Source organism: Moschus berezovskii, chromosome 19 (genome assembly GCF_049115385.1).
Source record: "Moschus berezovskii isolate FMDL1 chromosome 19, NW_MosBer_1.0, whole genome shotgun sequence".
Classification (NCBI taxonomy): Eukaryota; Metazoa; Chordata; class Mammalia; order Artiodactyla; family Moschidae; genus Moschus; species Moschus berezovskii.
Genome location: NC_142478.1, coordinates 64020570 through 64042883, shown reverse-complemented (window position 1 = coordinate 64042883; position 22314 = coordinate 64020570). Strand labels below are relative to the sequence as shown.

Here is a 22314-nt window from a genome sequence, read left to right as displayed (position 1 = left end):
ATGGCTCCCTACTCACATGGAGGGCCAGGGGCCTTCTCTGGCTACGAGGGCACCCCCGGCCCCGGCATGGGGCAGGCTGGCAGTGTTGGGGACTGAAGCACCCTGAAGAGATGTCCCGGCTCCTTTGACTTCTGGGGGACGGTTCAGAGTGGCACAGCTCTGGGGGGTCCCCCGGGCTGTATACTGCACACACACTGCTCACCGGCTCCCCTCGCAGCTGCTCTGCTGGGAGCCTTGCCCACATGTCGGGGGCTGCTTCGGGAACCCAAACTAAGGCTCGCAAATGGCAGACATTGTGTCTACAGGTGACCAAACGGCACGAAGCAGGGCCTCACGGGGCCGGCACACTGAAGAGTGTCTGGATTGCTGACATCACTGAACATTAAAAAAAAAGTTACTAACACGGAAAAATGGGAAAGGCTACACAAGAGTCTCCATTTCTAGTTTCTCTTGAAACTGGCTAACCTGGCCACACTGGGCCCACATCCCCACCTAAGGGTAACTGATGGGCTGTGTGCTGGTTGCCCCTGGAGATGGAGGCCTCACTCATTTGGGTGTTTTCTGTCTGTTCCAGGAGGCCCCAGGCTCGCTGCTCCCCGAGACAAAGGGCAGGTGAGGCAAACTGTAAGGTGCAGGCCCGTGTAGCAGGTTTCCCCCATTAAACCCGAAACACAGGCGACTCCAGCAGGCTGGGGGCGGCGGGGGAAAGGGCAGCACGTTTCGCCTCTCTCCCATCTGTCCCTCGAGGGGAGGAGGGAAAGGGGCTGGGGTGGGGGGTGGAGGGTGGCATTCCAGGTGGGGACAGGGCACCATTGCCCTCAGATGGCCTGCTGCCCCAGGCCATCGAGGACATGTGGGTGCTGGGGAAGCAGGGTGGGGTCCTGTCAGTGGGGGTGCGGGTGATTCGGGCACCCCGAAGGCTGGCCTAGCGTCTGAGGCTGCCTGCTCCTGGAGAGCCCTGCCTCCCACGCTCCAGACTGGCTGACCCCATGGGCCAAATCCTCAGATTCCCAGACAGGTCTGCATCCCAGGGCTCTGTTCACAGTAGGCGCACACTAGATGCTCACAGAATAATGGGCACTGTGTACAGACAGGACCAGCCTGGCTCCCACGACCACACCAGCGGCACTTTATTGGTACAAGGAGGCTGTTTCAAGGAGGCACCTTTTCAAAGCACAACTGGTCCCCAAAGAACCACATGTGATCTGAAAGAATCTTCTCTGAGCCAGCAGGTGGGAGACTGGGCCCCAGGCCCACCTCTGCCACCTCAAGGATTTAAGGGAGCCGCTTAACTCCATTCCTCAGTGTTCCTATCTGTTAAATGGGGATAGTGCCTGCTCTCTCTGATCTCAGGCCTTGAAGGTTCCAGCCTTTAGTCATTCATAGCAAGTAGTCGTTGAACACACACACACACACACACACACACACACACACACACACACACACTAGTAGTCATTGAATACACACACACAGTATTCACTGAATACACACACACTAAAAGTCATTCAACACACATACACAATAGTAGTCACTGAATACACACACACACACTGTATCAGGCCTGGTGTTGGGGTACAGCTGCCAAGAAAACCGCAAATGACAAACCAAACCAGCAGCCACAGGGGCCATGCTGGGGTACCGGGGCTGGCAGAGCTGGGCTGTCAACTCTGTCACTCACAGGTCCCCAGTCACCTCTGATCTACTCAAGTCTCACGCTCCTATCTATCGAAAGGGCGTGACCGAAGTGGCCACTGCAGAGGAGTCAACAAATAAGGTGTGGACACACACAGCCCAGTGCCAGGGACACAGAGGTGTAAAAACACAGGTATCTTCGAAGAACACCTGGAGGGCGGGCAGTGCTCAGGAAACGGGGAAGCCAGTGGGCTGAGATGGAGTCCAGAGAACGCTGCATCCTTGGGCCTTGAGCCCAGCTCTCTGGGCTGCGGGCAGCAGGTTGGGCGTGGACTCACAGGCCTCCCACGAGCCGGGAGATATCACTGCCCCATTTTTCAGACGTGGTAGCAGCCGTTCTAGGGCATTGGGGAAGACGCGCCCATGTGGGGCTCTGAGCTCAGATAGGGCTGGTCCCAGGGCCTTCCTGTCATGCCCCAGAGACACCTGTGTCCCCTGGCTCTGCTGCCTGCCCTGCAGGAGGAGCCAGCGGCCCAGACTCCTCAGAAGGCACTCTTAGACAGGAAGGGCGTGAAACAGACGCAGGCCACGTGGCAGCAGCCCCTTGCCTGCATCAGCTGTTTTTCTTCTCCAGGGGCTACTGAGGACTTTCTTGGTGGTCTAGCGGCTAAGACTCTGAGTTCTCAATGCAGGGGGCCTAAGCTTGATCCCTGCTCAGGGAACTAGATGCCCACATGACGCAACTAAGAGTTCGCAGGCTGCAACTAAAGACTGTACATGCTGCAACTAAGATGGTGCAAATAAATACATAAACAACAAAAAAAGAAGCTGCTATTGATTCCCAACCCACAGCCTGATAGAATCATCTAGAAAAGCTCTGATACCTGGACCCTACCCCCAGAGGTTAAGATGCAAATGGCCTGGGGCTATGCAAATCATAGCCACACTATGATTACTCACAGTGCTTAGGACTCTGGCTCCCGGTGAAGCCCAGCAGGTCGACCTTGCTATGCTCTGAGCAATCTGGGGGCCTAGGAGTTACAGGTAGCTGGGCTAGTGGGTTCCCATCCACGGGGGTTGGTGAAGCTACCTGGCCTGGATTATTGTGGATTAGTCCCTGGCAGGGCCTTGGGGCTGGGCTAAGCCTGGGGACTTTGGGGCTTGGTCCAGCACGTGTTTGCATTAGTTACAGATGCTGGAGAGGCCTGTATAGGCTGGGGAGGCAGTGGAGAGGCCAAAAGAAGGTAACTCACTGCAGAGGACAAAAAAAAAAAAAGAAACCAGGAGAGGCAGAAGGTGCCTCCCACTTTCCTGTCTCGGGCCTGGAGGGATCTTCCCATTTCTGGGGGCTTGGTCAGCATTAGATCCCTGTCCCTTTCCTCTTGGCAAAGTCCCTGGATTGGGAGTAGAGGCTCAAAAGAATCAGTAATGTCACCTCAAGGGGCCAAGGTGGGATGCTGTATGCACCAGGATCTGCAAGTGCAAAGGCTTAAAGGGGCCACGGAGGAATGTGATGGAGTTAATCGGTCTGAGTGGTGACCACAGGGACGGATGCGAACTGTGGCAAAAGGGGGAAAAACAACAATAAAACAAACAGTCTATTTGTTAATCCGGCCCCAGCGACCCTATGGGAATCAGGACCAGGAGTGGTCAGATCTTATTTTTCAAGAGAGGCCAGCAAGAAGAGAAGCTACTGTAATGAGAAGCCCAAGCACTGCAACGGGAGAGGAGATCCACGAGTCCCAACTAGAGAAAGGCCCGGGGATGGCAACGAAGACCCAGCACAGACAAAACTAAGTAAAATTAATAACAATATTAATTCAAAAAACCCACCTTATTTTCTTTTTTATCTTCTAGGCAAAATAAAGACCCACGATCTTAGTCAGTGACTCACCAGTGCGGCCTGATTTACCCTTTCTCTCCCCTCTGCCTATGGAACCCCAGAGTCTCACTTGTGGTCCTGAAGCAGTAATGGCAACCTCCTTGTCTGTATGTTTTCCTTGGGTTTCTCAGGCCTGGGCCAGCCGACGGTTCAGAAACAAACCCGGCCACCCCCTGCTACCAGCCACAGACCTGGAGGCAAGTCCATCCTCCTCCAGCCCCTATTTCTAGCACTTTGGTCCCCAGGTCCCTGAACCTTCATCCAATCTGGGCTTGGCCCCTTCCCCTCCCAAGTTGCTCTGAAATTCTCCTTCTGTCAGTTTAATTCTGTGATCGATGAGGAAGAGCAGGAGAAATGGCCCGGCACAGCTGGTTTCCCCGTTAGCCCTAGCAGGGATTCCTGGCCTCGCTGGCGATGGCTGAGTGAAATGTTTGCCGAACGCAGAGAACACAAGTCAATAACAATTTAGCTGGATTGGGAGCAAGTACCTTCTCCGCACGGACAGCCACTCCCGGGGGAAGGCGGAGACAGTGTGCAAGATATTGCCGGAGCGCTTGGAAATATTTCCAAAACACCACTCAAAGAAGATCGGGGCATAGGGGGGTGGGAGGAAGGGGGAGGGGGTGCCCAGGGAGACACCTGCTCTGGCTTGCTCCAGGCCCCCTCCAGCCTCCCCAGTGCCTCTGCAGGGAGGAAACACTCAGCTCTCGGAACCTGGATCCCTCCCCACGGCCCAGCCACTTGTACCCTCGCTAGCAGATGTCACCCCGGAGCCACCGTGACCAAAACAACTCCTGCTTTCTGATTTTTGTTCTCTCGATTCTGCCTCCATCAGCTGGGGTGGCCAGGGGCGTCTGAGGAAGAGTGTGTTTTCTGGTCAGTTTCAACCTCTCCTGCTGTAGCCCGTCAACATGGCTGGGAGCAGAAGGAACTAAATTCAGCACCCTGGACAGGGGTGGGCAGCCACTTCCAAGGGGCAGGGGTGAAACACCTCCTGTAAAGCGCCCCGGGGCCCATGGTGGCCTTTACTCCACTGGGACCCTTGGTGGCAATCTAGGACAGTCTTCTCTCACCTCCTGGGTCCTTCGAGACCTCTGGAACAAGGGCTGCCAACCACGAAGCCTTAAGGCGGGAATGAGAGGCACCCAAATGGAAGAATAAAAACGAGGTGAGGAGAGTTAATGGGAACCTTCTGTCTCCAGGTAGCTGACAAGATCCATGGCAGAGGGATATTTTGAATAATAAATTCTGTGACTCCACATACTTGCTCGAACTTTCCTGACTGTGATTTTTAAAGCCTGAAGATTATGTTTTCATGGCCAAGATCAAGGAGGCCATTTGCAAGGGCTGGCGTGGGGATAACAGGCTCTCCTGGTCCCCGATCTTTTGAAAATGTGCCGTCCTGTGAATGATTAAGTTACAGAAGGGGAGGGTTCGGTGAACTGTTGCGGGCTTTAAATATCATCTGTATGCTGATGACTTCCAAATTTATATCTCTGCCTGGACTTCGCCCCTGAGCTCCGAACTCATATATCTATCTGCTTGACATCCCACGGTGAGTCCTAATAGGTGTCTCAAACCCGACGTGTCCAGATCACCCCCCACCCCCACCCGCTCTTCCCAGCTTCATCATCACGTGGCACCATCATCCTCTGAGAGGCTTGCTTTGAGCAAATATCTCCATTCTGGCCTTAATTTCCCCTCTGCCTTTCAGAGGCAAGTCTGGCCAGCTCTATCTTTATCGCATATGCTCAAACCACTGCCTTCTGTCCACCCCCTGGTCTCCATCCCTGCTCAGACCACCACCCTGGCTAGCTGAGATGACTACATCGGGACTCCTATTCCATATTCTTGCCCGTGTAGCAGAGAGCATGCAGTATGAAGTGTGATGCGACAGGCCACGGCACTCTCCAGTTTAAATCTTCCAGGGACTTCCCATGTAACTTGACGAAAAGTCACCAGCCCGTAAGATCCCACCCGACAAGATCCCACAAGGGAGCCCTGCTGGCCTCTGTGGCTTTGTTTCCCACCACTTTCCACCCGGGACTTCTTCTCCAGCCACAATCGCCTGCTATGAGCAACCTTCTGCCCTGGGACCTTTGGACCTGAGGCTCCCTCTGCCTGGAAGGATGTCCCCCCAGTTCTTGGGCTGGCCGGCTTCTTTCCCTCACACAAAAACAACAACTCCTGGGAAAGACTTTCTGCATCTGTTAGGGGAAACGCTGACTGAAGCGGCCCACCCCAGCCAGGCACTGTAGTAGCCATTGCATGAATTATTTTACAACAGAAGGTCCCGGTAAGGAACACAGAACTAACAAACCACTACCAGACACAAGAATTTGGGAAAAGTCAAAAGGAGAGAGGAGACGCCAGTCCATATGTCTGACCCACCTTCTCAGGATCCTCCTCACTGGAATCCATCTTGGCTGAGCAATGCATGTGCCACCAGGAACAGTGAGTCAGAATGATTGGCCAGAGACAACCCGGAAACTAACCCCATCGCCATAAAACCCGAGACTACATGGTAGAGCCACACGGCAGAGCAGTCCTGCTGGGTTCCCTTACCCTCCTGCTCCCCACCTAGGCGTCCCTTCCCAATAAAATGTCTTGCTTTGTCAGCACATGTGCCTTCTTGGACAATTTCCGAGTGTTAGACAGGAGCCCACTCTTGGGCCTTGGAAAGGGTCCCCCTTCCTGCAATAAAGCCACCACATTTGGAATCTGTCCTCCCTCTTCCCACCCTTGAGGAGAATAAATTAGCCTTCTGCATTTCCTGCACAGAGCTTGCGATCATCAGAGCTTTCCTGTTATTACTTTTTAAGTCAGTAGTCTCTCCCACTCAAACACCAGCTCCATGAGGGCAGGGACTGTCTCTTCTGGTGGCTGCTTTGTCCTTGCTGCCAAGTTAAGGCTGGACAATTAGAGGATCAATGGGGAACTGAGGGTGTGAATGACTAGAATGGGAAGCAAGGCTCTGGAGCTTCTGCTCCAGGAAAAGCTGGGGGATTCCCAGGCAGAGGACTCGAGGTGGGAGGATGAGACTGTGATTATGATGCCTCTAAAATAGCACACTCTCTGAGAAAGGGGACTATGTGGGAGGAATTAGCCACCCACATGGCCTCAGATATAAATGAAGGGCAGCCTTTTCACAAGCCCTAGGGGCTGTAAGCTTTTTCTGTAAAAGGGGAGACAGTAAATATTTTAGGGCTTTGAGGGCCGAAGAGCCTCTGTCATAACTACTCAACTCTGTCCTTACAGTGTGAAGACACAGCTAGAGACTTCATGTGAAAAATGGGCATGGCTGTGGGCCAAAAAACAGCTGTATTTACAAAAATGGGCTTGAGGCTGGATCTGGCTGTGGGCTATAGTTTGTAACCATGGTCCTACCTGGACCATGGAACCCAGATCTGATAAAAGGTAGGGGGATAATTAGGGATTTAGGAACTGCTGGGGTCTAGGCAGTGGTGATAGGGTGAGCTGTCCTATAGTGTGCAAAGATGAGTGTCCTCAGGAAAAGTCACTTGACCCTTCTGGGGCTGTTTCACCTCAGAAAAGCAGGAACAGCACCTCTCTCTAGGGACTCTTGAGGCTACAAGTGAGACGGTGCATGAAGCCTCGCACTGCCCCTTGCACATGGTACATCTTCAACAGAGCTCTCTCCTCTTTCTCTGACTTCATCTGTAACAAGGTGGCACTTGACTGCCTCTCTTCTGACCGGTGGGGTTTCAAGGGTCAAGGTTAGGGCTCCCTGGCAGCATACCACACAGGGCTGCTCTTGCAGAGTCCAGGACATTTTAGACGCTCCAATGAAAGGGGCCCTTCTGATGATCAGTGTTTTTCTGTTCACTTATTCACCCCACAGGTTGTTAGTGAGCACCTGCTCTGGGCTAGATGCTAAGACCAGGTAGGGGATGGGGAGAGGACCACGTCCCCTGGGGGATCAAGTCTCTGGGGAACAGCCAGGTTAAACCGCAGAGGTGAACACACAGCAACAGAGCAGGACCCGAGGGGCCTTCCTAGGACGGGCCCTGCCCCATATCCTCTGCTTCAGCGCTTCTCTGAAGGGTCCAGACAGCAAGATTCGATGCAAATTTCTCCAGCTGTTTTGCAGATGTGAACACCCACCCCATCACACGGAGGATGTTAACTACTTGATGAGATGAGAGACAGCATCAGCGACCCAATGGGCATGAGTCTGAGCAACCTCCCGGAGACAGTGGAGGACCAGGGAAGCCTGGCGTCCTGCAGTCCATAAGATCACGAGTCAGACGACAGAGCAACTGAACAACAACAACCTGGTTACCATGAGCTCACAGCCCCAGGCTTCCTGGAGCCCAGGGACCGATAAACTGAACCCTGTGACACCGCCCTGTTACCTCACCATCAGCCAGAAAGTTACACATGATCTGATCACGGATCCGGTGATCCCCTCCTCCTACCAGGCTTTTAAAAACGCTTTGCTGGAACCCTTAGGGGAGCTGGAGGGTTTTGGGGTCAGAAGCCACCTTGTCTCTTTGCATGGCCCTGCAATGAACCTTTCTCACGTTTCAGTCTGGCCTCACTGTGCGTCGGGCACGGGAACCTGTGTTCATTAAAGTGTCAGGGAGATGAGGTGTGGGGTGTGACACGGGAACTCCCAGGATGGCAGGTGTCGGGGAGAAGTCCAATCTCTGATACTTGGGCTGAGATCTCAAGTTACGGGTGGGTGGGCCAGGCCGAGGGAGCCAGGGGCCCTGGAATCGGGCTCCTTACTTCTCAGATGGCAGCTCTCGCATCCCAGGCTGGCCTGGCTTAGCCAGGCGGGGGGAGGGCGGCGCTGCCAGCCACTTGCCATGCTGGTCATGTCTGCGCTCCTAGCTCCAGAGGTGAAAGGTGCAGCCGCTAACCACAGCCCATCAGTCTCCCAGCTGGAATAAGACAACGCTGGGAAGCAGAGCCACGCTCCCGACCAAATAAAAGCCTGTTTGCCCCGGCCTCCCTGGCTGTGCGTGCTTGAAAACAGAGGGTTCTGCGGGCGGATTGCTTCCGTACCATTATATTCTGTCGGCGGCGCTTGCAGGTACCGCAGCCTGCCGGGCCCTGAAAGCTTCTCAATGCCCTGACCCTGCTGCTTTGTAACACGCTCGGGAAGAAAGGGACACAGCCAGTGGCCGCCTTTCCTCTTTCTTCCCTCCGTGCTCTCTCTTTTCACCTTCCCGCACACAAGGCACCAAAGAATAGCACTTCACCTGCCGGGGGCCTGAGGAGCTGTGGATGAGATGGCTGATTCCGGCCAGGAAGGGAGGCAGGGAGACGACGGGGAGGCGGGACTGAGGAACGGGGTGGTCGTGTCCGTCTCTAGGCATGAGCGTCGCTGTCTGGGGTCAAGGGCTTTGCCTGCTCAGGGCAGCTTTTCCAATGACTTTCAAAGACCTGCTCTTGGCCGGTCCATTTGATGGGTGTTTTGTTAAGTGTCAATTCACCAGGGACTATCTAATGCCCCACATGATCAGGGACACCAGTGGATGAAATGAAGACTGCCCACCCCTGCCTTGGGGAAGGGGCACTGGGGGGTTTGCTCAGAGCTTTTGTGGCTGCCGATAAGGGACCCTAGGTAAGTGGCGAGGTTGAGACAGAGGGGCTGAGGGCATTTAGTTCCCACGATCGCATTGGATGGCAAGACAGCACGAATTTTTATCAGTGAGGAGTCCGTCTCCTCCTCCCTGTTGTTGCCGTGCACTGAGAAGCACCTTCTGCGTGCCAGGCATGGGGACCAGGTGGCATCCAGGATCAGATGCAAACGCACCATCCCATGCCCCGCCCAACTGACGGGCATTTTCATCCTCATCCCCTCTCCCTCCCTCCCTCCCTCTCACACATTCCCTGCTGTCCGCGCTTCTAAAAACTGGGATTCCTCTTTACATCTCTTTCCTTCCAGAGAGCATCCTCCTTTGGCCTGGCTCCAAGGGAACGCAAGGAAAACACGACGCGTAAGCGCCTGGCAGGGGAGGGGAGAAAACAGTATCTGCTGCCTTCTCACTGGGCACCCACAGATTCAGAATCATCATCTCCTGTAAGCTCCGCCCCCCTGATTCCCCTATGAAGTAGCACCCGAGTCCCACTGTACAGATGGCAAACCGAGGTGGAGCAACCTGCCTGAGGTCACCACACAGACTGGGGTGGAACCTAAGGGGCCATGTGCACAGCTGCTCATGTGCAGCTGGCAGGATGGCTAGAGGCCCAGCTCTGACCCCTGACTCGGCCACTAGTGGCTGTGCGCCCCTGGGGAAGTCACTGGCCCTCTCTGGGCCTGTTTCCTCATCTGGGAAATGGGACATAATGATGGTATTTACCTGCCAGGATTCTGCAGGATTAATACCTGTGAAAGCCCACGGACAGTACCTGGCATGGAGTGAGGCTTAACAGGTGAAGGTTGTCATGGGAATAATAACAGTAATGAGCATTACTTGGCCTGAACTGCTCGTGGAGCTGTGCGCCTTGACCTCGGCTTTTCAGGGACCGACGGGGGAGAGAAGGGCTGGTCACAGGGCCTGGGGAGCCCTCGGCCCAGCAGCACCCTGTCCCCACGGTCTCCCCCAGGGGAGCGGCGGGCCTGGTGGAGGAGCTGAGCCCCGGAGGTGAGGGTGAACTTGGGGTGACGCACGCTGACTGCACCAGCCATAATGGCGGGCCTCCATCACTCTGGCCACCTCGGAGGCCACGGTGTCACCAGCGAGCTCCCTGCCAGGTCCCCCCAAATGGTGAAGATGCTGGCCTTTCATTCCGAGGCCCGCCTTCCCCAGGGAGCCTTTGTCATGGCCTCGGTGCTCGGGTTGGGCAAATGGGGCTCGGGGCCTCCACCTGAGATCTGAGTGCCTTCCTGGCACAGATCGGGGACCGGGAGGAGGAACTGGGCATGGATCCCACCTGCCCTCGAAGTCTGCCAGGGCCCTGGAAGCTCTGAACAATGCGGATTTTGACACAAACGAGCTGGGTATTTTTCACCATGGGGAAGGGGCAGAGCCAGGAAAAGGGTGCAGCCACCAGGGCTGGAGGCCAGCAGCCCTCTTCTGAGTATTTAGGGCCGCTGCAGGTACCCCCTGTTCCCAAGGAGATCCAGCAGACAATGGGAGGTGGGGTGAGAGGGCTGACATTTTCAGAGCACCGGCTTTTGGCTGACGTGTCTGCCCTGCTTCCCCCACAGCGTTCTGCCTACTGGGGAGGGACGGAGGGGGTGTCACTCCAAGGATGGGGTACTACAGCCAGGCTGTCCGAGAGTGCAAACTCTGTTTCCACCCCCTACTATCTGCGTGACCCTGGGCAAGTTCTGTCATCTATGTGAGCCTCAGTCCCTTCATCTGTAAAATGGGGTGATTGAGGGCATCTACTCCTGGTGGCTCAGAGGTAAAGCATCCACCTGCCAATGCAGGGGACAAGGATTCGATCCCTGGGTCGGGAAGATCCCCTGGAATAGGAGATGGCAACCCATTCCAGTATTCTTGTCTGGGAAATCCCATGGACAGAGGAGCCTGGTGGGCTACAGTCCATGGGGTCGCAAGAGTCAGACACGACTGAACCACTAAACAACAACAACGTTCTGAGGGTGCTGTGTGGGTGGGAAAAAAGGCAGCTGGTGCTGTTCTTGTTATCACTGATCATTTCATGACTCCATACAGGGGAACTATTCATATCCTCATTTGTGGAATGGCAAACAGAAGCCCCAGGGGGCGCAGTGACTTGTCCCAGGACGCCCAGCGAGGGGACGCTCAGCAGGACCTCTCCATGCCTCAGTTTCTTTATCTGTAAGATGAATACTCTGGCTACCCGATGTGAAGAACTGACTCACTGGAAAAGACCCTGATGCTGGGAAAGACTGAGGGCAAGAGGAGAAGGGGGTGCATCAGAGGATGAGAAGGTTGGATGGCATCGCTGACTCAATGGACATGAGTTTGAGCAAGCTCCAGGTGAAGGACAGGGAAGCCTGGCGTGCTGGCGTCCATGTGGTCGACACGACTTAGTGACTGAACAACAAGCTGGGGACAGCAGTGCCCACAGCAGCAGGGTTGCTGTGAGGATGAGCGACGACGTGCATCACATACAGACGACGCCCCGGCACAGAAGAAGTCCTCATTATTAACACACAGCAGCTGCCACGAGCCCCTCTACGCTCAGCTGGTCTCAGTTCCGTCATCTGCACGATGGGGCTGATCACACCCACTGCACAGCGCTGAGAGCACACACGGGAAGGTGATGCAAATCCACTGCTGTTTTTCCCGCTAGTTGCATTAGGTTGACCAGAAGGTTCATTTGGTTTTTTCCCATATCATCTTTTCCAAACCACCGTCAGGTTTTTTCAAAAGATAGCTCGTGAATGAACTGTTTAAAACAATGTGTTTTTGGCTGCGCTGGGTCTTGGGGGCTGCACAAGGCCTTTTCCTCTAGTTGCGGCGGGCGGGGGCTACTCTCTAGTTGCAGTACTCAGGCTTTCCATCGAGGTGGCTTCTCTTGTTGCGGAGCACAGCTTCTAGGGCACGGGCTCAGCAGCTGTGGTGAGTGGGTCTAGTTGCCCCGGGGCATGTGGGACCTTAGTTCCCAGACCACGGATCGAACCCGTGTCCTCTGCATTGGCAGGTGGATTCTTAACCACTGGACCACCGGGCAAGTCCCCCAAACTAACTTTCTGGCCAACCTAATACCTGCCCCTGTCTGGGCCTTGGCCTGCAGTTGACCTGGGGAGATGGCCAATCTCACAGAAGCGCTTCCGGCTGCAGCTTTCTTCTGGGGGGAGGCAATAACGCTGTCTTTGGAGATCAATCTATTGAAGGGGGCCGCTCTCCAAGGCAGGGCAGGACTGCTGAGCCTGCACTCGCCCTCTGGCCCCAGGGAGGGGAGGTAGGGGGGACGGAAGAGTCCCTTACACAAACATTTGCCGATGGGTGCATTTGGGCCTGTCAGTGGCTGTCGATAAAGACAGGATTTGGGGACTTATTGAGTTGTGTGCTTGTGGCTGTGTACTTAGCCCTAACGTCTCTGGTTCCTCGTTTGACTTTACTTATGGATTCCCCAGTCTTGGACGGGCCCCGGCTGGCATGGGGGCTCGGAGACCAACCCATCAGTGACAAAGGTGAGCCCGGTGGTACAGTCTCCACCATGGGAAAGGCGCTGATCCAGTGCGGAGAAGAATCGTAAAGAAATACGTGACGATACGGCAAGGAGATACAGGAACACAGGTGGAAACAGCAGAGGACAGAGGCATTACTGATAACCTGGGGAGTGGGGAAACGGAAGGCTTCCTGGAGGAGGTGTCCTTTGCACTGTGCCTTAAAGGCTAGATAGGCACTGACCAGGTTGAAAAAAAAAGTTGAGGCAAGGCTTTGTGAGCAGAGGGAAGAGCATATGCAAAGTCAGTGTCCTGCTGGGAATTCGGGGATGGTGACCTCCGAGGGAGGTGTGGTAGGGAAGGATTAGGCGGGAGAGGCCCCTGGGGTGGGCAGGGGGGTGTGTTCTAAAGAGTCTGGTGGGCAGAGTTACAGTCACAGGGCTTCCATTCCACTTCTGGACACTGTGCTGGAGAAGGCAAGGCTTGTGTAAGCCCCTCCGGCCACCCTTTCCGACTCCACCTGCTCCCGCCACACTGGTCAGCTTGTTTCTCCATAAGTCACACTCCTAACAACCTTGGGGAGCCCTTCTGTGGGCACAAGCGTCACCTCTGCTGGGAGGCCTTTCTGGATCCAGCGCCTTCCACCTGGACCCAACCCCTCACCACCCGCCCGGGTCAGTGCTGCACTGCTGGCGGGGGACACGGCAGGGGCTCACTAATAATTAGTGGGGGGTGGGCTGAGTCATTGGTGAAGCCGGGTGATACCACCAAGGTTTGTGAGAGGCGGGGCTTGGTCCTGGCAGCAAGTACATGGTGCTCTAACAGGGTAACTGAGGATGGACAAGCGGCTGGTAGCGGGCGCAGGGAAATCGGGGCAAGGGGCCCCTGGCTTGGCCACTGGACCCCGGACAGAGAGCACTCGCTGGGTGGAGAGGGCCACTGGACGGCAGCTGTGGCTTTTGGTGACAGTGACAGCCAGCTGGCAGCACCCGGACAGGTAGGGAGGTGGCGGGGGTGCGGGTGGGGTAGTGAGGATGACCACCCTGACCCGGGCTCCCCTGCTCCCTGACTTCCTGCCAGGCCTCCCAATGACCGGACTCGACGGGCAAACACCAAGGGTGTGGAGGCCACTGATGCCACCCACAGAGGTCAGCACCCCGCACCGGCTCGGAGAAAGCAGAAGGAATACAGAGAGTAGGTACAGAAGAGACGGCGGGGCGGGGGGGACCAGGCGCCTGGCTCCCCGCAGTCCTCTTACCGTGGAAGTGCTCGGCCGTCTTGCGCCGCAGGGCCTGCAGGCTCACCTCCGAGTCAGCCCACTCCAGCACCAGCCTCCGGCCGTACAGGTGGGTGCTGTGACACAGGGCGTTGAAGGCTCTCTGGAGAGAGACACAGCGCATGAACAGACACCTCCCTGCAGTCTGGCGGCCTGCTCCGCACACCTAAAGGCCAGCTCTGGCCCCGGGACACCCGCTCCCTGGTTGGGGGGTGAGGAGGCACTGCACACTTCTCTTCCACTAGGGGGTTAGGTGACCAGGGACAGAGCTACAAGTGGCTGGGTGGTCACAACAGCCGCTGTCCTGGCCTGTGATTGGTGCCTGGGCCTGGCGGCCGGATCCCCTCCTGGGTCATAGCCCATCTGGAGATGACGAACCTGTTAGTCGGCCCCTCAATGACAAGCACATGGGCCCCTTGCTTACACTGGGTGGCAGATACGTCCTCTGCCGACCCTGGGGGTTCCGTCCCCCGGCTCTCTGCTGCCCTCTGCAGAACCATGCTCAGGGCCGCCAGCATCCACCCGGCTCTTCCCCTCTCCTGCTTTCCACTCTTCCCGACCCTCCCCCGCATGCTGCCTACTTCCCTCTTTTTGATTTTTGTTTTGTAACAGCTTTATTCAGAGAAGGCAATGGCACCCCACTCCAGTACTCTTGCCTGGAAAATCCCATGGATGGAGGAGCCTGGTAGGCTGCAGACCATGGGGTTGCTAAGAGTCGGACACGACTGAGTGACTTCACTTTCACTTTTCACTCTCATGCACTGGAGAAGGAAATGGCAACCCACTCCAGTGTTCCTGCCTGGAGAATCCCAGGGACGGGGGAGCCTGGTGGGCTTCCGTCTATGGGGTCGCACAGAGTTGGACACGACTGAAGTGACTTAGCAGCAGCTACAGCTTTACTGAGATATAACTCATCTACCACCCTAGTCACCCATCTACAATGCAACGGCTTTTAGTCTATTCACAGTCACGTGACCATCCCTACACCCGTTTCAGAATAGTGATAGACATGGACATTTAGAGCTCGTTGAACGATCATCACCCCAAAAGGAACTGTAGACCCACCGGTAGCCACTCCCCATCCCCCCGGACCCCCAGCAAGCACTAGTCTGCTTTCCAGGTCTGCAGATTTGCTTTTTCTTCATATAAATGGAATTGTATGGCACCGGCGGGTTCCGTCTTCAGTATCACCAGGTCCAGAGCTAAACGGCTCTGGGCTGAGGCCCTTCCCAAAATACCCCTGACGTATACAGAGGCTGGTGGCGCTTGATGGCCAGGAGTCTGGGCTCTGAGGCCACTCTGCCTGGGCAGGGCGGGTCCTGCACTTCCTAGTCTCTGGGTCTTGGGCTAGTTAAAGAAACCTCCCCAGCCTCAGTTTCCTCATCTGTAAAATGGGTGTTTTAACAGCACCCTCCTCTAGGGTTCTAGAGTAGCGTTAACACGCAAAGTGCTCAAAATAGCCTGGGGGCACAGAGCAAGCGCTCAATAGATGTTAGCTCTCCTGGTTGTGGTGTTGCCACCACAGACAGCTCTGATTTTTTTTTTTCTCTTGGCAGAAGGGCCTTGGGTTAGCGCTGAGTTTGAAGAGGGCAGGTTCCTGGGCGCTGTCAGCACCGGGGAGCAGCAGTGGCTGGCAGCAATGCCTTGCTTTTTGCTTCTGGGTAGCAGTCAGCGCCATCTGCTACGAGAAGAGACACTGTGGGGGTTTGTCCCTCTGGCTTCTCTGATGCTGTGAGGAGGCAGCGTGTACCCAGGAGTGGTCTGGACCGGAACCAAGCCCTCTCTAACCTCATCTGTACTGTGATGGTTATGGGTTGGATTGGGTCCCTGTCTCAAAAGAGATACATGGAAATCCTAACCCTGACATGGGCGCCCCCACCCACCCCGACGCCCCAACAGGTTGTGACTTTATTTGCAAAGAGGGTCTTTGCAGCTGCAGTTAAATTAAGACAAGGACATGTTAGGGCAGGGTGGACCCCTGATCCAGTGTGACTGGCATTCTTACAAGAGATGGCCACGAGAAGACACAGAATATGCCCATGAGGACCAAGGCTGGAGTGATGTCCATAAGCCAAGGAATGCTGGCTGTTACCAGAAGCTAGGAGAGGCCGTGGAACACAGATTTCCTGAGAAGAAACCAACACTTGTGCACCCTGATCTTGGATTTCTGGCCTCGACACTAAGGGCTTCCCAGGTGGCGCTAGTGATCAAGAACCCTCCTGCCAATGTAGGAGACATAAAAGATGAGGGTTCGATCTCTGAGTCGGGAAGATCCCTGGAGGAGGGCATGGCAATCCACTCCAGTATTTCTGCCTGGGGGATCTAATGGACAGAGAAGCCTGGCGGGCTATACAGTCCATGGGGTTGCAAAGACTTGGACACGACTGAAGCGACTTAGCAAGCATGCACCATGAAAGAAGACATTTCTGCTGTTTTAAGCCATGGCAGCCTAGGAAGACAAGCGTGACCCTGGGTAAGCCAAATGCCCCACTATAAGCCTCAGTTTCCTTACCTGTAAAATGGGGTTACTTGTGTGACTTACATAGTACAAGTGCCGAGTGGCACAGGGTAGGTATTTGATAGACAGCTGCATCTGAAAAGTACCTGGGAAAGGTGGGTGGGACACGCTATCTCTTAAAAATTAAATGTGGGTGGGGCCAAATTAAACAAATGCTTTTGTTCTTCTCTGTGCTTTTCTGAGTGGGGCCAGGTGCGGGAAACTTTCTTTCCGTTTTTTTTAAAAACGTTAATTTAAAAACTCTTTCTGACTGCCAGCCGAGCCTCTGCATTTTTTTTCCCACACAGATATAAAAATGCATCTGGACTCCGAGCCGAAATGGCCCATTCAGAGCTTTAAAACACACGCGTTCTCAGCTGGCAAGGCAGAGAAACAGCCTGACTGGGGGAGCTTGGGTTTTATGAGGGGGGAGAGAAACTGGTCGGGAGTCTGGCATGGTGGGTACTCCATCCTGGTGCCAGGGTCCCTGAGGAGCGGTGGTCCTGGGGGCATGGTCGGGTGGGGGTGGCCGAACGGTGGCCTCTAGGAAGGGCTAAGTCAGTGTCCGAAGAAGTGATAATGGAGCCTGGAAGAAGGGTCCAGGCGTGATGCTCCAACCCCAGCCTCTTTCTGGCTCCAGTCGCCACATCTGTGATTCTTTCTTGCCCGCTCTCCATTCCAGCGCCGCACAAAGCCTGGAGCAGTCTCTGTTCACTGTGATGGTGGTAAAGTCATTAAGTCGTGTCTGACTCTTCGCGACTCTATGAACTGACTGTAGCCCACCAGGCTCCTCTGTCCATGGGATTCTCCAGGCAAGAATACTGGAGTGAGTTGCCATTTTCTCCTCCAGGGGATCTTCCCGACCCAGGGATTGAACCTGTGTCTCCTGCATTACAGGCAGATTCTTTACAGCTGAGCCACCAGGGAAGCCCTGTTCACTGAGGGAATTGCTAAAAATTCCATCTCCCGGCCTCCCGTCACCCCTTTCAAATTTTCATCCCCTCCTCTTTGGAAGGGCTTTTCACTTTAAGACATGAGGGTGCATGGCAGTTGAGGCTGGGGGCTTGGACCTGGGTTGTGTCTGTGTGTTAGTTGCTCAGTCGTGTCTGAATCCTATGACCCCATGAACTGTAGCCCCTCAGGCTCCTCTGTCCATGGGATTCTCCAGGCAAGACTGCTGGAGTGGGTTACCATTCCCTTCTCCAGTGGATCTTCCCGAACAAGGGATCGAACACGAGTCTACTGCATTGCAGGCAGATTCTTTACCGTCTAAACCTACTTATGGTTCAAATCCCTGCTTCATCACTTGTACGCTGTGTGATCTTGGGGCAAGCTGCTTAACCTCTCTGAGATTCAGATTTCCCATGTGTAAATCTAGAGGTAGCAGAGAAGAATGGCTGATTCAATGAACTATTAAGTCTAACACTGCACTGCCTGGCGCACGGTAATTCTCACTAAAGGCTGTCTGCTGTCTATTATGACGTGTGCCCCCTGACTTCCCACTGCCACGCTGAAGAGCAGGAACAATAATTAAGTAGGCTATGAAAGCTCTTTTGTATTTGAGGTTAGAGCACAATATGTGAGTCTCTAAAAATAGCAGAACCACCCCTTCCTGGTTCTAATCCCCTCAGGTGAGTAGGAAATCAGGTTGTGTTTCCAGCTCCACTGCTGCGCCGGTTGGAATGTGGTGGCCTCAAACTGTCCCGGGCAGGAAGGACAGTGATTCCTGGCTAAAACTGGCCTTGGATAATCCTGAGTAATTTGGGCTTCCTTAAAAGAGCCCGTGGACTTCCCTGGTGGTCCAGTGGTTAAGATTTCACCTTCCACTGTAGGGGGTGCAGGTTTGATCCCTGGTCAAGAGGCTAAGATCCTACAAGCCTTGGGGCCAAAAACAAAACAAAAACGAAACATAAAACAGAAATGACACTGCTAACAAATTCAGTAAGGACTTAAAAAAACAAAATGATTAAGACTTCCCTGGTGGTCCACTGGTTAAGAATCTGCACACTAACGCAAGGCACGTGGGTTTGATCCCTGGCCTGGGACATACCATGTGCCGCGGAGCAACTAGGCCCACACACCGCAACTACTGAGCCTGTGCTCTAGAGCCTGGGAGCTGAAGCTCCTGAGCCCTCGAGTCTAGAGCCTGTGTTCCACAAGAGAAGCTGCTGTAATGAGAAACTTGCGCACGAGGAAGAGTAGGCCCTGCTCACGGCAACTAGAGAAAGCCTGCACACAGCAAGAAAGACCAGTGCAGATAGAAATAATTAAGCCCAGAGGAGCCTGTTATATGTGAGACAGGGGAATGGTGAGGGGGAGACCCAGCCCCAGACCTTGGAGCTTTTGGGACAGTGCAGGGGAAGGGTCCAGGCACAGCTTCAGCCTCTCTGGACTGCTGTCTGATAGCAACTGCCTCCCAACCCACACCACCTTCTCCCCAGAGAAAAGCCTCCCAGACCTCAGCTCCAGGCACGGCGTGCCTGCAGGGCCTGTCATGGTGGGCTGCCCAGGGCTCCGTGCAGGACTGGGTGTCCCAACGGAGGAGGAAGTGGAAAGTCAGCTGTTCCCAGCTCCCTGCTTCTCGCCAAATCCTGCTTCTGGTGCCCGTGTTCTTCCCTTGCCATCCAAGGGGCTGCAAACCCAGGATTACAGATCTCCTGGGCTCCAGAGAACTCTAAGTACGTGACCTCAGCCTACTCATCAGGAGACAGGTCATGCTCCCATTTCAAGGAGAAGAAAACTGAGGCCAAGGTTTGTATGCATGTCAAGGTCCTTCTAGGGCTTCCCTGGTAGCTCAGCTGGTAAAGAATCCGCCTGCAATGCAGGAGACCCCGGTTCTATTCCTGGGTCGGGAAGTTCTCTTGGAGCAGGAACAGGCTACCCACTCCAGTATTCTTGGGCTTCCTTTGTGGTTCAGACTGTAAAGGGAGACCTGGGTATGATCCCTGGGTCAGGAAGATCCCCTGAAGGAGGGCACGGCAACCTGCTCCAGTATTCTTGCCTGGAGAATCCCCATGGACAGAGGAGCCTGGTGGGCTACAGTCCATGGGATTGCAGAGTCGAACATGACTGAACGACTAAGCACAGCAGAGCACAAGGTCCTTCTTATTTATCCTTTCCGCCTCTACGGTTCCATCCCTGAGCCTTCACAACATCCTCCTCAGCCTCAGAAGGGCTCCCCTCGTCAGAGCCGACTTGCTGCTGGCCCCCTGCTCCTGTCCTACAGACTGCAGCCCCCCGCCCCATGCTGTGCGCTGTGCCCCCAGCTGTCTTCCAGCACTTGCTTGTGTGCTAGGCTCCCCAGCGTGACCTGGACCTCCAAGGGAGGTCTCTATCCATACTATCCCCTGCACACTGCTCAGGGCAACACGTGCTCAGCAGACACAGAGCAAATCTCGGAGTCTTCTCTACCGAGGATCTCAAAAACATCTCCAGACCGGGAGGGACGCTGAGATTGGTCCCAGCTGGAGATAGAGGGCTGCTGAGACTTAGGAGTCCTGCCCCAGCTCCCCCAGCCCCTGGATTCAGTCTGTGTAGGTGGCAGAAAAAGGAGCACGTCTGGTCCATCAGGCCCGAGGCTCCGCCTTTGGTTAGGCCAAGACCACACACACATACACACACAATCTCCTGGGTGTGGCACCGAGATGGACAGGAGACCCTGCTCCCAACATGCGTGACTTTGGGACCTTGGGCCGGGAAGTCACCCGGGCCACTAGGACTTGGCCGAACACCTGATCGATCCCCTGGTTGGGTAACCGCCAAAGCCCGAAGGTGCAGACCAGAACTCTAAGGATGCAGTGGTTTGGCAAAGAGGAGGAGGCCACAGAAGACAAGACGCCCAGCCCTCACTGGGCCACTTCGGGGCCACTTCCTGTCATGACCCCATGTGCCCCTGCTGGCTATTTCTGCTCCTCCTCCGTGCCCCCTTCTCCGGGGTGACTCTCCTGTAGGGGATAACCAGGGCTCATGGGCCCTGGGTTCAATTTAGGACAAGCATATGGGAGGCTGGAGGGAGGGGTCAGAGAGGTCGGGGGACTTTCTCCCTCGCTCCCTCCTCTGAGGATGACAGCTCCTGCCGGTGGCTCCCCCTTGACAGCTCAAGCCCTCACCTGTCCCTTCATGGTCCCTTAGCCTGAGGTGGTGGCAGCTTCCACTGTCACTGGCCCTGGGAGGAGGGTGGGTTGCATGGTCCCTGGCGAGCCCCTGAGCCCTTCTTATCCCTTCACGAATCTCTCTTCCTTTGAACCATCTGGGGTTGGGTTCTGTTTGCTGACGCAGATGGCTGCCTGAAGTCCCTCTGCCTTGACCCGGGCAGATGGACGGCCCGCTTCAGACAGCAGGTCTCAGGCCTGGGTCCGGAGCTGTCCCCATCACCCGGCTCTCTGCCCTGGCCGTCCCAGAAGCATGCCTCTTTCACCTCCTCTGACCTAAGCCACCAACTGCGGGCCCCGAGAGCCCTGGCCTCCAGCGCCGGCTAGGAGGTCTTTCCCTGGCTCTCCCTGAAGACAGGCTTCTGCCTCCTGGCAACAAAGGCCCATTCGATGCCCTTGGCAGGACTCCCGTCTCAGGGACACAGGCCAGGCCTCCTGTCCCGAGAAGACCAGGGCATCTCTCGGCCCCTCTGCTGTCTCCTGCCGAGAGGGAGGGCAGCATCTCTCAGCACATGCCAGATCCACCTGAACGTGGATGCCGCCAACCTGTCCCAAACCATCTGTGCCCCCGATGCCTGGAGGAAGCACGGCCCGTGCCAGCCAAGAACGACCACGTGAGCTTGGAGTGCCAGCCCCGCTGGGACCGTGGCTCCTTCTCGGCCGAGGGCGTCGGACACCAGGGGCCGGTGGCTCCTGGGAGGAGGGGCTGCCGCCCTGGAACATTCGGTATTGTCTCCTTGTGGACCGCACTCCTGAGGGACCCATCATTTCTGTCCCTAGGCCAACACTCCCGGACTCCTGTAAGCGAGCTCTTGGCAAATCTTCCAGCTGCTTCTGGCCTCCACGGGGGAGGAGCTGGCCCCCTGAATAAGTGGGGTTCTTTGTACAACACTGGTGACTCCGACTGGGGGCCCCCCCACTTAGCACCTAGGGCCATTCCAAGGTCCGATATCGTGAAGCTGAGGGCAGTTTTCTAAGGAACGCCCAGGGACCCATTTTCTAGGCTGTTGTGTCTAAATCTTTCAGAAGACTAGATGTCTCTACCTGGTATCCATCCACCCACACAGCTCAACTCTACTCAATATCACTGGAGGACCTACTAAGAGCCCAAATGAAGGTTTGGAACCAGGGAGGTGACACACGACCTCTGACCTCAGAGACGGAGAAAAGAGCCACCAGAAAAAGAGGGGCCCCCCTGGCACCCGAGGGCCCAGGGTGGCCAGGCAGTGGGGTGCGGAGCCTGGCGACGGCCACGGGTTTCGAGCGGCGTGGAGAGCTTGGCCTTGGTGCTTTCCCGCCTTTGACCTGATGAGAAACGTCTCAGTGTTCACTTTCTCGATTACAAAGCGGTGGAGCATCAGGATTCCTGAGGCTGAGAATACACAACTAGGCATCTAATCCAGCGCCTGGCACACACTCAGGGCCTGTGATTCCCGGGACCTGTGATGCTGCCTTGGTAGTTTCGTTTCATCATTACTTTTTTGGGCTGTGCCACAACAGCTTGCAGGACCTTAGTTCCCCGACCAGGGACTGAACCCTGGGCCCTCAGCAGAAAAGCCTGAAGCCCTAAGCACAGAATTGCTAGGCAATTCCTGGTAATCTGATTTTAAGATGATGATGACTTTGTGCTGCTGGGAGGGAGAAAGGCCGTTCAGCTAGGCTGGGCTGGCTACCTTTCCTTGGAAACTGGTCTAGATCCTGAGTAAATCTGAGATGAGGCCATCTGAACCCGAGCCCTTCTCAGAGCGGTGGAACCCTGTGGCCTCCACTCTGACCCCACGGGGGTGGGGCAGCTTC

General features: G+C 55.4%; 1 protein-coding gene across 1 annotated transcript in view; it reads right to left on the bottom strand.

Annotated features, from left to right (window-relative positions):
• Positions 1-22314, bottom strand: part of RBM19 (RNA binding motif protein 19) — a 122810-nt gene that overhangs the window by 7140 nt on the left and 93356 nt on the right. Inside the window, exon 23 of the mRNA XM_055404341.2 lies at positions 13852-13972. Coding sequence (XP_055260316.2) covers positions 13852-13972 — 121 coding nt within the window. The remainder of the gene's footprint in view (positions 1-13851; positions 13973-22314) is intronic.